At 39.8% G+C, this 14883-nt stretch overlaps 1 protein-coding gene across 4 annotated transcripts in view; it reads left to right on the top strand.

Annotated features, from left to right (window-relative positions):
- Positions 1 to 14883, top strand: part of PEX1 (peroxisomal biogenesis factor 1) — a 122999-nt gene that overhangs the window by 68260 nt on the left and 39856 nt on the right. For all 4 annotated transcript variants that reach the window (XM_089692125.1, XM_089692126.1, XM_089692127.1 and 1 more), the window contains exons 12-13: positions 5452 to 5622; positions 12389 to 12543. In XM_089692125.1, coding sequence (XP_089548251.1) covers positions 5452 to 5622; positions 12389 to 12543 — 326 coding nt within the window. The remainder of the gene's footprint in view (positions 1 to 5451; positions 5623 to 12388; positions 12544 to 14883) is intronic.

The following is a 14883-nucleotide window of genomic DNA, read 5'->3' on the forward strand; positions in this document are numbered from 1 at the left end:
CTTTTAGGGACGTCAGGTGTTTTTTTTTTTTGCTGCTTGTAAATGACCCTCCATGTTATCCTATGTGTCCATGCACACATAGACTTTTATGAGCTTTTAGTGGTAGGAACGTTTACAGGCAGGAAAAAAAAAACAGGGCCAGTGCGTCCAGGAACAGCAGCGTTTTGGCAGAAAAATCGCTTGACCCGTCTAAACGCATCTAAGCGTGTGTTAACGCTAGGCATGTTTAGTTTTTGAGTGTTAATTAATTTCAGTGGCCAGAATAAATAATTAACCAATAATTAAATTATAACCGCGCTCCAAATTTAGAAAAGTGCTATGTGCTTATAATAAAAAATATGTAAAATAATCACCATTACTAAATAAATTGATATATCACTTGTGCAAAATAAAATCTCTAATTAATCAATTCACCTAGTGTTGATAAATATAAAATATATAAAAATACAAATAAATATATATTATTGGGGAATAATCAATGTTGATTCATAATCAAAGTTCCAATTTCAAAAAGTGCTGAAATATTCCAACCAAATTAGATAACACTCTCCTTCCACTAAATTTCAGCACTTTTTGAAATTGGAACTTTGATTATGAATCAACATTGATTATTCCCCAATAATATATATTTATTTGTATTTTTATATATTTTATATTTATCAACACTAGGTGTATTGATTAATTAGAGATTTTATTTTGCACAAGTGACATATCAATTTATTTAGTAATGGTGATTATTTTACATATTTTTTATTATAAGCACATAGCGCTTTTCTAAATTTGGAGCGCGGTTATAATTTGATTATTGGTTAACATACGCACATCCAGGGAGAGTGGGCAGCATTACCGGCGATCCAGTATATATATATATATATACATATATTTTTTGTATATTTTGGTGGCTCAAAAGCACATTTATTTGTTTATCAGAATAAATAATTATTCTGGCTAATTAAATGAATTAACTCCCAAGCACTTGACACTTGTAAATGCGCCTAAAACCTTGTAAAAGTGCTAGATACTTTTACAAGCGTCAGGTGTTTTTGCAGCAAAAATGCCGCTGCCAGGAAAGCTTCTAGGAGAGTTTTTTGTTTTTTTTTAACATCCTGTGTGCATGAGGCTTTATATGTACCGTAATGTTATATACTTTGCTTTACGTAAAGGGGCACTGACTGAAATCAGTAGACTCACTGCAGTTTATAATTACTTTTATAATGACTAGAATGACAGTTCTCCTGGTAGCCAGAGACCATGACCAAATCTAGACTACCTAGACTGTTTGTTTCACCATGTCCTTTTCAGACTGAGTGTAAATTAGATAGATCTGGTTCATTATAATCCGCTGGTGCGCTCTCAGTGTCCTAATGAGAAAAGCTGCAGGGTTTGCAGTATTAGGCTCCATGTACACGGGACACTTCTGAACGATGGAAACTGACTGCTGGAAAACGTAGGTTAAAACAACATCTGTTTAGCCACGTTTGCATACCGCGTTTATGCGCATTTATGAGCGTTTGCGTTTAGAAGCGTTTTTTAAAGATAACCTCAGGAGACCTTCCAAAATGCCCAGAATGCACTGAAAAAACAGTAAAAAGTTAACTATTTCAGACATTTTGAGAAAAATAGAGAGAGCAGAAGCAGAGAGAGCAGTATTCGTTGAGATTAGCTTTTTTTTTTTGTGTGGTGTTTGGATGTGTTCCAGCTCATTTCTGTGCAGAAATTATTGCAGCCGTGTCTAACATATTTTCTTTCATGCGAAACCTCAAAGTATGGTGCGCCGGGTCTATTTGAGTACCGGGAAAACGCTTTGCATGCATTTTTCATGATGAAAAAAGGCTCTGGACAGCATCTGGAAATGGAAGAGTTAAAAAATATTACAAATGCAAACGCTCATAAACGCGGTGAGCCGCGTTTGCAAGCATTTGGCGTTTGAAACGCTGATAAAATCTGCTCCTGGACGCAAGTTTGGTGCGTTCAAAAAAACGACTGTAAATGACAATGTGTACATAGGAAAACATTACGGAGAGTTCAAGGGCTGCTGAAAAAAATGCAGAAAAGCTCCTAAACGTGAATTTATCAGCTGCAGTGTACATGGAGCCTTAAACCCAAAACCAAAAATGTAATATATCGCAGCTTATCAATCATTGGATGTGGTGGCTGCATTCGTTTTCTTTTTTTTTAGGCTTTTTCCCCCCCCTCTGTTTTCACCTGGTGATCTGACCAGTAACACACCTCCTGTATTGGAGTGCATCCACTCTGGATGAAGGAGCACAGGGGGCAAATTTGAACCTAAGCATCGTTAATCAGAGGGTCAGGGGAGTGTTAGATGTACTAGCAGATTTAGATATACTAACAAAATGAAGCTGAACTCCATTTCCCACATTACAAGCAGTTACAGAAACATTTTTTTTTCCGGATAAAGGTTTTACAAAAAATAAAATAAAAGCTGATCATTGTAAACACCCTTGTCAGTGGTAAATGGTTTGTCTAATCCGTCAAATTGCTCTGCAGGAGTTCGTTTGAAAAACAACAGGCTTACTGGCCAGATCACCAGGTGAATATAAGGGAAAGAAAGCCTAAAAAAGAAAACGAATGCAGCCATTACATCTAGGAATTGGTAGGCCGTAATGTAATAAATGTTTGCTTTTTGGTTTATTCCTGCTTTAATCCTTGGGGAGCATCCCACCAAAACTCAAGTTCATATTGCAGTTCCTATTTGACTTCTGGGAAAATCAGTGAGCTAGTCACACAATCAGGAAATTACATTTCTGGCAGTGTTCTGTATACCAACTAGGTGCAGAACTCCTCCAGATTGCATTGCATTTTACAGAAAGTTTCAGCACTGCAGATTGAAACAAAATTAAAAAACAGAAACGCAAAGGAAACATCATTTTAATAACATATAATTACAACATGGCTTGTGTAGCCATTGCATATGCTATATTGTTTTATTTGCTACATTTTCTTTCCACAAAAGTGATTTTTTTTTATATGCCAGCAGTGGGAATATCTGGATTTGACCTGATATCAATATTTTGCAGTCCACTGTAGAGTCTGTACCAGGGGCGGACTGACAACTCATGGGGCCCCCGGGCAATAGGGGATCATGGGGCCCCTATGTCCTTGCCCACACTCAAAAAAAGCCTATAAAAAGGTACCTGGGGCATTTCATGGGGCCCCCCTACTGACTCCAAGAGCTCGAATGGTCAGTCCGCCCCTGGTCTGTACAGCAGAGCTCAGAGAGTGGAAGGGACCCACATGGAAGAAAAATGTATTTGAAATATATTTAAAAAATATTTTTCCCAAATATATTTACATATATTTGAAATGCTACAATTTTGGCCATATTCAATATATTTCAAAATATATTTCAATAAATATACATATATATACTGCATGTTGAAATGCGTTTTACAGTTGCAAGAAAAAGTATGTGAACCCCTTGGGATTACGTGGAGTTTTGCATGAATTGGGCATAAAATTTGCTCTGAACGTCATCTAAGTCACAACAATAGAAGAACACAGTCTGCTGAACATAATACTACACAAACATTAGATGTTGCCATGGTTTAATTGCACATAACATGTAAACATTCACAGTGCAGGGAGGAAAAAGTATGTGAACCTTTGGACTTAATAACTGGTTGACCCTCCTTTGGCAGCAATAACCTCAACCAAACGTTTCCTGTAGTTGCAGATCAGACCTGCACAACTATATGGAGTAATTTTGGACCACTCCTCTTCACAAAACTGTTTCAGTGTAGCAATATTCTTGGGATGTCTGGTGTGAATTGCTCTCTTAAGGTCATGCCACAGCATTTCAATCGGGTTGAGGTCAGGACTCTGACTGGGCCACTCCAGAAGGTGTATTCTGTGCTGTTGCAGCCATTGTTTTGTTGAATTACTTGTATGCTTTGGGTCATTGTCCTGTTGCATCACCCATCCTCTGCGGAGCTTCAGTTGGCGGACAGATGGTCGTACGTTTTCCTGCAAAATGTCTTGATAAACTCTGGAATTAATTTTCCATCAATGACAACAATCCGTCCAGGCCCTGAGGCAGCAAAGCAGCCCCAAACCATGATGCTCCCTCCACCATGTTTTACAGTGGGGATGAGGTTTTGATGTTGGTGTGCTGTGCCTTTTTTTTCCACACATAGTGTTGTGTGTTCTTCCCAAACAACTCAATCTTGGTTTCATCTGTCCACAGTATATTTTGCCAGTAGTGCTGTGGAACATCCAGGTGCTCTTTTGCAAACTTCAAACGTGCTGCAATATTCTTTTTGGACAGCAATGGCTTCCTCCGTGGTGTCCTCCCATGTACTCCATTCTTGTTTAATGTTTTCCTTATTGTAGATGTGTCAACAAAAATGTTAGCATGTGCCAGAGATTTCTGTAGGTCTTTAGCTGACACTCTGGGATTCTTCTTTACCTCATGCAGCATTCTGCGCTGTGCTCTTGCAGTCATTTTTACAAGACGACCACGCCTAGGGAGAGTAGCAACAGTGCTAAACTTTCTCCATTTGTAGACAGTCTGTCTTACCGTGGACACATGAACATCAAGGCTTTTGGAAATACTTTTGTAACCCTTTCCAGCTTCATGCAAGTCAACAATTCTTGATCGTAGGTCTTCTGAGAGCTCTTTTCTGCGAGGCATGGTTCACATCAGACAGTGCTTCTTGAAACCAGTAAACCCAAAACAGGTGTGTGTTTTTTAAGGGCAGGACAGCTGTCAGCAACACATCCAATATCATCACACTGATTGGAGTCAAGGTTGGCTCACTCCTGGCTCCAATTAGCTCTGGGAGAAGTCATTAAGGTAGGGCCTCACATACTTTTTCTTGCAACTGTATATTACAAAATATATGAAAAATATTTTTAAAAATAGATTTCAAATGTATGGTATGTCTTTAAAAATACAAATCTACATTTTTGGAATGCATTTACAAATATATGCAAAAATATATGTTAAAATGACTTTTTTATGTTAAAAGAAATCTGAATATATTTTTAAAAATATATATTTTTTAAACATATTCTTCAGATTCCCTTGGCCAAAATTGTAGCATTTCAAATATATGTCAATATATTTGGGAAGAATATTTTTTAAATATATTTCAAATATATTTTTCTTCCATATGGGGAGAAGTAGCACAAAGAGAGGGAGAGAGCACTGTAAAAGATAAGCTGCTTTTCCTGTAAGTGACAGTAAATATGCAGCCAAAAACAGTTACGTTTTCTCACTTGGCAAACAGGAATGTGCTGTATGGCAGAGCTGTTTAAATTCAGGACTTGATTAACAGAAATGTAAATACTCTGGCAGCATAAAGCATCTCTCTTATATGCATTTTATCTGTGCATTTCACTGTTTATGTGGCGTTTAGCTTTATGTAAAGTTTTACTTCTGTAGATCGGAAGGTAGTGCCTTATTTTTTCTTTGTTTCCACCATGTTTCAGGAAAGACACTGGATAGCATGTGTCAAACTGTGGAGGAAGCTTTCGCTGAGGCAGCATGGAGGCAACCAGCTGTTGTACTGCTGGATAATCTGGATCAAATTGCCGGTGTTCCAACAACACCAGAATTGGAGCACAGCCCCGAAGCTACCCAGAGCAAGCAGTTTTCCTACGGTACGTCAAGGTCAGCCATGTAGCCAGGTACTATTTCCTTACCTTGGCTAGTAAATGAACAATGCATGGCAAAGCAAACACAAACAAAACATACAAAAAGGGAGTTAACAAAATTTCCACAGAAAATTCAAATTGTACCTTTACCTAAAGATTTTCTAAGTTTTAACCTCCCTGGCGGTATGATTATTTCCGATTTTTGGTGCTGAAAGCGGTGCCATTATTTTGCATGGAAATATGTAGGGTTTTTTTTGTAGGCTGTAATTTTTAGGAATAACTCACTGAAATCTGTCTGAACAAAAGTCTAGTAAACATCCCGGGGATGATAAAATTTGAAACACGAAATCATAAATTATAATTTAATAAATAATCATAAAAAATAATAATAAAATAATAATACATTTAATTCAATAATATAATCAAACCAAAAACACTGAAATTTGAAATATAGCGCCAAGTTGGCACATTGCTGAGCAAACTCGCAAAATCGTTTTCAGTGTCTGATGACGAATTTCCCCCACGAATCATTATCACTCAATTCGGCAAGTGGTTCTGATTTACTATCGCTGTTCTCTAGCTGATCTAAACCGCTTTTGACCTAAAGGAACACTTTTTGGACGCCATGGACTTTTCTCAGTTTCCAGGGAAAAAGAACAGTCAAAATGCAGGCAGGGCGCAGGACAAAGCACTCGGGACAAAATGTATGTGAAATGGGTTGAAACAGCAATGTTTTACTATATAAAATTTGTTTGGAAAAAAATGACATTTTTTAAAATTTTCAAATTTCCCGCCGCCGGCGGTGCCCGTACGTCCCGATGTCACAGGGACTGGAACACAGAAGCCAGATGCCAGCATCGGCCGGAGGAGATGGCCGAGGACGCTGCAGGGGACACATCGCGGGAGCGAAGGACAAAGTAAGTGCTGCAGGGACCCCCAGAGCAGCGCCGCATGGTAAGCCCGAGTGTAGCTCGGGGTTACCGCTTTTGGTACTGAAACTTTACCCCGAGCTACACTCGGGAATACCGCTAGGGAGGTTAAAATGGTGATAAACCCTTACATATACCCAGTGAAGTGACTGGACTCAAAGAGATGAAACAAATGAAGTGGTGATACACAGAGATGAAACCAATATTCCTACATAAGGTGTACCTGCTTACCTGGAGCTCTCTCACCTCTACAGCCTCCTAAAGCACACATTTTATACAGAATTTTCTAAAGTCCAGAAGTCAGGAGGCAGGGATCTGCCCAGAGTAGAACACATAGCACCCGAGTGGAGGGAATGGACACACACCCCTCTATACAGTCTCATAGGGAAACATGCACAATTGAGGCTGTCATTCACCTGCTGTGTGCTGGAGGAGGGTTGGGATGTCTCCCTGGATTTTCTGGTGTACGCATAGACTGTCAAAAGTGACTCTGCAGATAGCAGAGGAATGAGAGCGCAGACAGAAATTACACTATGTGCTTTGGATTGAGGCAAGAACACAGTATAGAAGGATATGCTTTGTTCTTTTCAGAGGTTTACAACCACTTAGAAAAGGATGGAGCCCCTGTTAGTGCCCTCTCCATATCTGCATCCGGTTGGGGTGATTTTCCTTCATTTACTGTGCCAGAGACACAACAGGAGGTGAGAAGCAATTTCTCCAAAATGAGGAGAAATCCCCTCTTCAGCAGTTGTCACCAGCACAGACATTACTATTGGAAGATTTTCTCTCACCTCCCTTGTCAAGCATAACTGTAACATTTTGGATTTCCTATTTCGTTCTGAATAGCTGGTTCTGTAGGACAAATTGGAAAGATAAATCTCATCATCTGGGACACAGAAATCAGTAACAGGTTCTAACTGTCCCATTCTCTATCCAAAACTGACAAAGTTTCTCTTGAAATACACTTTAAATCTGAACTCCAGGAAAACATTAATTTTGATTATTTGCTATGTACCTCTAATGAATTGAGTCCCAGGTGTGGCTGGCTGTTGTATTATTTAAAACTTAGTTTCTTTCATGCCCAACAGTACAGTTGGCGCCGAACATCCAGCACTGAGACTTACATTTCCACCTCTCATACAGCGCATAAAGTGAGAGTTATATGGGTCACTCACACTCCATCTCTACCATTCATAAATGTCTTGTATTCTTTTCACTGGATCCATGGTGTTCTGTGGTTGAGGGAAGAGTGTATATATTGTAAAGCTGTTACAGTTTCAATACGGGCAGATGAATACCACAATCTCTGCTTCTCCAATCACAGGACGCCTTGTATTCAGTGAAAAGAATACAAGATATTTTATGTGTGGAGGAGGTGTAGTGCGAGTAACCCACATAGCCCTCACTGTACAGTTGTGGCCAAAATTATTCAACCCCCAATGCTGTAAAGGGGTTTAGGGACTATAGTGTACATTTGGAATTGTATTCAGAATCAAATCCTACAAGGACGTTGTAACTACCCAAATGCAACTAAAATGACATCAATTGTTTATGTAATACAGTAGTAAATGGTTCTTATGTGGTTTCTTCATTGCCACAATTATTCAACCCCTTAAAGACTACCACTCTGAAGAACAGAGGTTCATACAGGTGCTTTCCATCAGGTATTGAAAACACCTGTGGATGTCACCGAGCAGCAATCAAGCATAATAAGCACCAATTAGGCAGCTTTAAAATGACTGTGATACTCAGCTCCTTCTAGACATTTACTGGTGTGGTTACAAACATGGTGAAGGCAAGAGAATGGTCCAGGAAGACAAGAGAAGAGGTGATTTCTCTTCACAGGAAGGGCAATGGCTATAAGAAGATTGCAAAGATGTTAAACATACCAAGAGACACCTTAGGAAGCATCATTCGCAAATTCAAGGCAAAGGGCACTGTTGAAACGCTACCTGGTCGTGGCAGAAAGAAGATGCTGACTTCGACTGCTGTGCGCTACCTGAAGCGTAGAGTGGAGAGAAGTCCCCGTGTGACTGCTGAGGAACTGAGAAAAGATTTGTCAGATGTGGGTACAGAAGTTTCAGCCCAGACAATAAGACGCACACTGCGTAATGAAGGCCTCCGTGCCAGAACTCCCAGGCGTACCCCCTTGCTGTCTCCAAAGAATAAGAAGAGTCGACTGCAGTATGCCAAAAGCCATGTGGACAAACCACAAAAGTTGTGGGATAGTGTTCTGTGGACTGATGAAACAAAATTAGAACTGTTTGGGCCCATGGATCAACGCTATGTTTGGAGGAGGAAGAACAAGGCCTATGATGAAAAGAACACCTTGCCTACTGTGAAGCATGGTGGAGGGTCAATCATGCTTTGGGGCTGTTTTGCTTCTGCAGGTACAGGGAAGCTTCAGCGTGTGCAAGGTACCATGAATTCTCTTCAGTACCAGGAGATATTGGATGGAAACGTGATGCAGTCCGTCACACACCTGAGGCTTGGGAGACGTTGGACCTTTCAACAGGACAATGATCCCAAGCATACCTCCAAGTCCACTAGAGCATGGTTGCAGAGGAAAGGCTGGAACATTTTGGAGTGGCCATCGCAGTCACCAGACTTAAATCCGATTGAGAACCTCTGGTGGGACTTAAAGAAAGCAGTTGCAGTGCGCAAGCCTAAGAATGTGACTGAACTGGAGGCCTTTGCCCATGAAGAATGGGCGAAGATACCCGTAGATCGCTGCAAGACACTTGTGTCAAGCTATGCTTCACGTTTAAAAGCTGTTATAACTGTAAAAGGATGCTGTACTAAGTACTAAGATTGAATGTCACTTGGGGGTTGAATAAAACTGATAATGCTGTGAGCACAGAAAAGACATTTGTGGTTATTTCATTATAACTGTTATGTTATATTTGTCTGACCTACAAGTGCCTCTTTAATGTAAATGTAAGCAAGATGACTGAATGATCAAAAGCAATGTCAAACTGGCCAAAACACTCAATTTCAGTGGGGGTTGAATAATTTTGGCCACAACTGTATGTACTGAGAGCTGGAGGTGTAAGTCTTGGTGCTGGAGCTATGAGAGCTGCTTACTGGACTGTCAGGGCTTAGTGAAACTAACAGTTTTACAGTGACATTAAACAATAATTTATTTCTACAAAAAATCCATACTTAATGGCCCTGTAATCTACTGCATTTTCATGAAATCTGTGCTTACTGTGCTTTTCTGTCTCCTTGTATTGGCATCCATGAGCTCTTGAACACTTCCTTTTCACCTTCACTTTCATTTGTTTGGAACCAGCAGAACACATTAGTTGCAGTCATATACACTGCTCTATGCACACTACAGATCACATAGTCCATCTGACCCAAATGGAAGAAAAATATATTTGAAATATATTTTAGAAATATTCTTCCCAAATATATTGACATATATTTGAAATGCTACAATTTTGGCCATATTCAATATATTTATATCTATATCTATCTATCTACTGTATCTATCTATATATATATAGCTATCTCTCTCTCTCTCTCTCTCTCTCTCTCTCTCTCTCTCTCTCTCTCTCTCTCTCTCTCTCTCTCTCTCTCTCTCTATCCCTCTATATATATATATATATATATATATATATATAGTTTTTATTACAAAATATATGAAAAATATTTTTAAAAATACATTTAAAATATATTGTATGTCTTTAAAAATACAAATCTACATTTTTGGAATGCATTTACAAATATATGTAAACTATATGTTAAAATTACTTTTTTATATGTTAAAAAAAATCTGAAGTATATATTTAAAAAAAATATATTTTTAAAAATATGTTCTTCAGATTTTTTTAACATATAAAAAATTCATTTTAACATATATTTTTACATATATATTTGTAAATGCATTCCAAAAATGTAGATTTGTATTTTTAAAGACATACAATATATTTGAAATGTATTTTTAAAAATATTTTTCATATATTTTGTAATAAAAACGCATTTCAACATACAGTGTGTGTGTTTATATATATATATATATATATATATATATATATATTGAAATATATATATTGAATATGGCCAAAATTGTAGCATTTCAAATATATGTCAATATATTTAGGAAGAATATTTTTTAAATATATTTCAAATATACTTTTCTTCCATGTGGGGAGGAATGAGCAAGAGAACGTGGCTACATTCCTACATACAGTGGGACTCTGGAAAACGAACATAGTCGCCCTCTAACAGAAAGTCAGATCATAGCAGCAAAAAAATTAAAATAAATAAAAAAGGTAAAAGGGGCATGCAAATCAGACTGGGACTTTTGGGTTTATATGCATTTATTTTTCAGCATACTCCCCTGCTACATTTATAGCACTTATCCCAGCGTTTAACTAATGCCTGGAAAGCTTCGGCATAGAAAGATTTATCAGTACACCTGAACCATCCTAGGACAGCCGGCTTCACTTCATCATCATTGTGCTCACCGTCCCCACAGAAAGATTTCTCTTTTGTGCAATTTCATGACAGGTTATGTATCAATTATCCAGGATTGGCGTTCCACAGACTCAGTGTTCACAGGAATGACTGCTGTGGGCTGGGAACCACCATGGCTGAGATTTCACTGACAGATGAATGACCATCTTTGAAACGTTTACACCATTCAAATGTCTTATTGCGGCTGAACATCTCATCCTGTACTGTGCTTGAAGTCTTCTGTAGCCGATTTTACGCCTTCGTTCACAAGAAACTTTATCCACACACTGTTCCATGCACGCACTAACACTGTGGTCTGCCATCATGATTAACGGTCTCTGGACTGGCCCGTGACATGTGCGCTGCCTATCTGTAATAGGACACACTTGCCACTTACTACTGCGTGTATTACCGCCACACTAGCATCCCTTTTTATACCTTTAAAATGAAAAGTCCCGGTTTGATTTGAACACCCCTCGTATTAATTGATACATCACAAATATCTAAACATTTTTTAACAGAATTCAGCTTTAAAAGATTAAGTTTACTCAAAAGAAAACAAAAATAAACATGTCTCCTCCTTTAGTAGACGTTTTCCTCCAATTCCCACCCCTGCTGCCATAATCCTCTGGTTCAGCAGAGATTGATGATGCCAATGAAGCTGTCACAGACGCTCATCAAGAATTCACGACTATGCCTGACTTTTCTGCCCAACTCCTCCATTCACAGAGGATGTACTACAGCTTCTATGAATGAAACACAATGTATGAATGGAAGATGGGTGGATGATTGAAAGGTATGCCCCCTCCATTCAAAGATCACGTTTCATTCATAGAAGCTGTCCATCTTTCCAGAAATCATGTCCTTGCAGCTTCCTGTGTACTGAATTGAATTATCAAACATTTTGATCGTCCTTCCCAACTATCTTCTGTGGACTACTAAACATCTCCCCTATAAGTAATAAAGATGGGCTGAGGAGAAGGTAATTGTAATCCAAATTAGAAGAACAGCCTAGGGTGACAACGCTGCTCCTTGTTAGATACAGTGCAAGAAGGGAGTAGGTTACGCTTACACTGGAATTGTGTTTCATGAGGTTAAAATAATGGGGGGGGGGGGAATCTGAAAAAAGAAAACTAATGCAGGCAGCACATCTAGGAATGGTAAGCTATAGCATATTGAACTTTTTTGTGTTTAGTTATGCTTTAATTCCACACTGTATTTACTGAACATTTTGAAGCATATACAGTATAGGGAGAACTTATTGTGCATTCTAGATTGTAGACAAGCTGGTTTACAATAGATCTAATATGAGATCTGACCAAAGTGGTTAAAGGAGAAAACAAAAAAATCAGATGTCACATTTGTTCTTTTGTGTGTTTCAGTTCTGAAAGATCTGATGAAGGAAATAATTACCTTGGACACCCAAATTGCTGTTATAGCAACTAGCCAGACAGAGCGCTCCCTAAATCCTATCCTGGTGTCTACACAAGGGGTCCACCTTTTCCAGTGCCTTAAAACTATTCCGCCTCCAGCTCAGGTAAGTGCAGACCCCTTAATATATGGCTTTATTATATTTGCTCTTTTATTATTATTATTATACAGTATTTATAAAGCGCCAATAGTTCGCTCAGCGCTGTACATTACAAAGGGGGACAGAACATGTGACAGAACAATACCAATACAATGCAAAACATGAGGAGATCGAGGGCCCTGCTGTTTCGAGCTTACAATTTAGGAGGGAGGGGATGGTGGCACAGGAGGAGATAGCTGTGGGGGATGGAGTGGTAGGAAGAGTGGAGGAGGTCGGCAGGTTAGCAGGGGGTGGGGTAGGCTTCCCTGAAGAGATGGGTTTTCAGGGTGCGCCTGAAGGAGAGGAGAGTAGGTGATAATCTGATGGGTTGGGGCAGGGAGTTCCAGAGGATGGGTGACACCCTGGAGAAGTCCTGGAGGTGGGCATGGGAGAAGGAGACCTGGAAACTAGAGAGAAGGAGGTCTTGTGAGGAGCGGAGTGTGCGTGCTGGGCGGTACTTGGATATTAGGTCAGTGATGTAGTTCGGGGCAGTATGGTGGACAGCTTTGTACATCAGTGTTAGGATTTTGAATTTGATCCGTTGCACAATCGGAAGCCAGTGGAGGGATTGGCAGAGGGGGGTGGCGGAGATGGAGCGGTTGGAAAGGTGAATGAGTCTGGCAGCCGTATTTAGGATCGACTGAAGCGGGGATAGCCAGCGGCGAGGCAGGCCAGTGAGGAGGGAGTTGCAGTAGTCGAGTCGTGATATGATGAGGGAGTGGATGAGCTGTTTAGTGGTTTCTGGGGTTAGGAACGTGTGTATTTTGGCGATGTTGCGGAGGTGGAGTCTGCACGAGTTTGTTAAAGATTGGACTTGGGGCTGGAAGGATAGGTTGGAGTCCAGAATGACACCAAGTACTCTGGCCTGCAGGGCGGGTTTGATGGTGGCTGTGTTGGATGTGATGGAGAACTCAATGGGGGGTGGTGTCCGGGCTGGGGGGGAAGACAAGAAACTCGGTTTTGGAGAGGTTCAGTTTAAGGAAGTGGAGCGACATCCAGTCTGATATGTCGCTCAGTAGGTGTGTGATTTGGGCAGAGACCGAGGGGGTGAGGTGGGGGGTTGAGAGATAGATTTGTGTGTCGTCGGCATAGAGGTGGTAGTTGAAGCCGTGAGAGTGTATGAGTTGGCCAAGGGAGGAGGTGTAGATGGAGAAGAGAAGGGACCCGAGGACGGAGCCTTGAGGGACCCCAACAGAGAGGGGGAGTGAGGGGGAGGTGGTAGCAATATAGGTAACGCTGAAAGAGCGTTGTGACAGGTAGAATAGAAAATAGTATATAGAAAAGATGGACATGTAATGGTACACTGATCACTTCTATGTCTACTTTCATTTAATATGTCTACCTACCTATAATAAGTCACCTAACCATGCATCATACATACTGGGGGGGTACAACTGGGGGAATCAATGGTGGAGAAGGATCTGGGAGTTCTTGTAGATCACAAGCTTAATAATGGCATGCAATGCCAAGCTGCGGTTTCTAAAGCGAGCAAAATCATCTCTTGTATTAGGAGAGGTATAGACTCCAGAGACAGAGATATCATTTCCCCCGGTACAAATCATTAGTAATGCCTCATCTGGAATATTCAGTTCAGTTTTGGGCACCAATTCACAAAAAGAACATTGATGAACTGGAGGAAGTACAGAGAAGGGCAACCAAACTGATAAGAGGCATGGAGGAGATCAGCTATGAGGAAAGTTTAGAGGAACTGAATTTATTCTCTCTTGAGAAGAGGAGATTAAAGGGGGATATGATCACCATGTATAATACATAAGGGGGATATGATCTCCATGTATAATACATAAGGGGGGATATGATCTCCATGTATAATACATAAGGGGGGATATGATCTCCATGTATAATACATAAGGGGGATATGATCTCCATGTATAATACATAAGGGGGGATATGATCTCCATGTATAATACATAAGGGGGGATATGATCTCCATGTATAATACATAAGGGGGGATATGATCTCCATGTATAATACATAAGAGGGATATGATCTCCATGTATAATACATAAGGGGGATATGATCTCCATGTATAATACATAAGGGGGGATATGATCTCCATGTATAATACATAAGAGGGATATGATCTCCATGTATAATACATAAGAGGGATATGATCTCCATGTATAATACATAAGGGGGGATATGATCTCCATGTATAATACATAAGAGGGATATGATCATCATGTATAATACATAAGGGGGGATATGATCACCATGTATAATATATAAGGGGGGATATGATCTCCATGTATAATACATAAGGGGGGATATGATCTCCATGTATTATAC

This window comes from Staurois parvus, unplaced genomic scaffold (genome assembly GCF_062004578.1).
Source record: "Staurois parvus isolate SC_StPar_1 unplaced genomic scaffold, SC_StPar_1.0 ptg000576l, whole genome shotgun sequence".
Lineage (NCBI taxonomy): Eukaryota > Metazoa > Chordata > Amphibia > Anura > Ranidae > Staurois > Staurois parvus.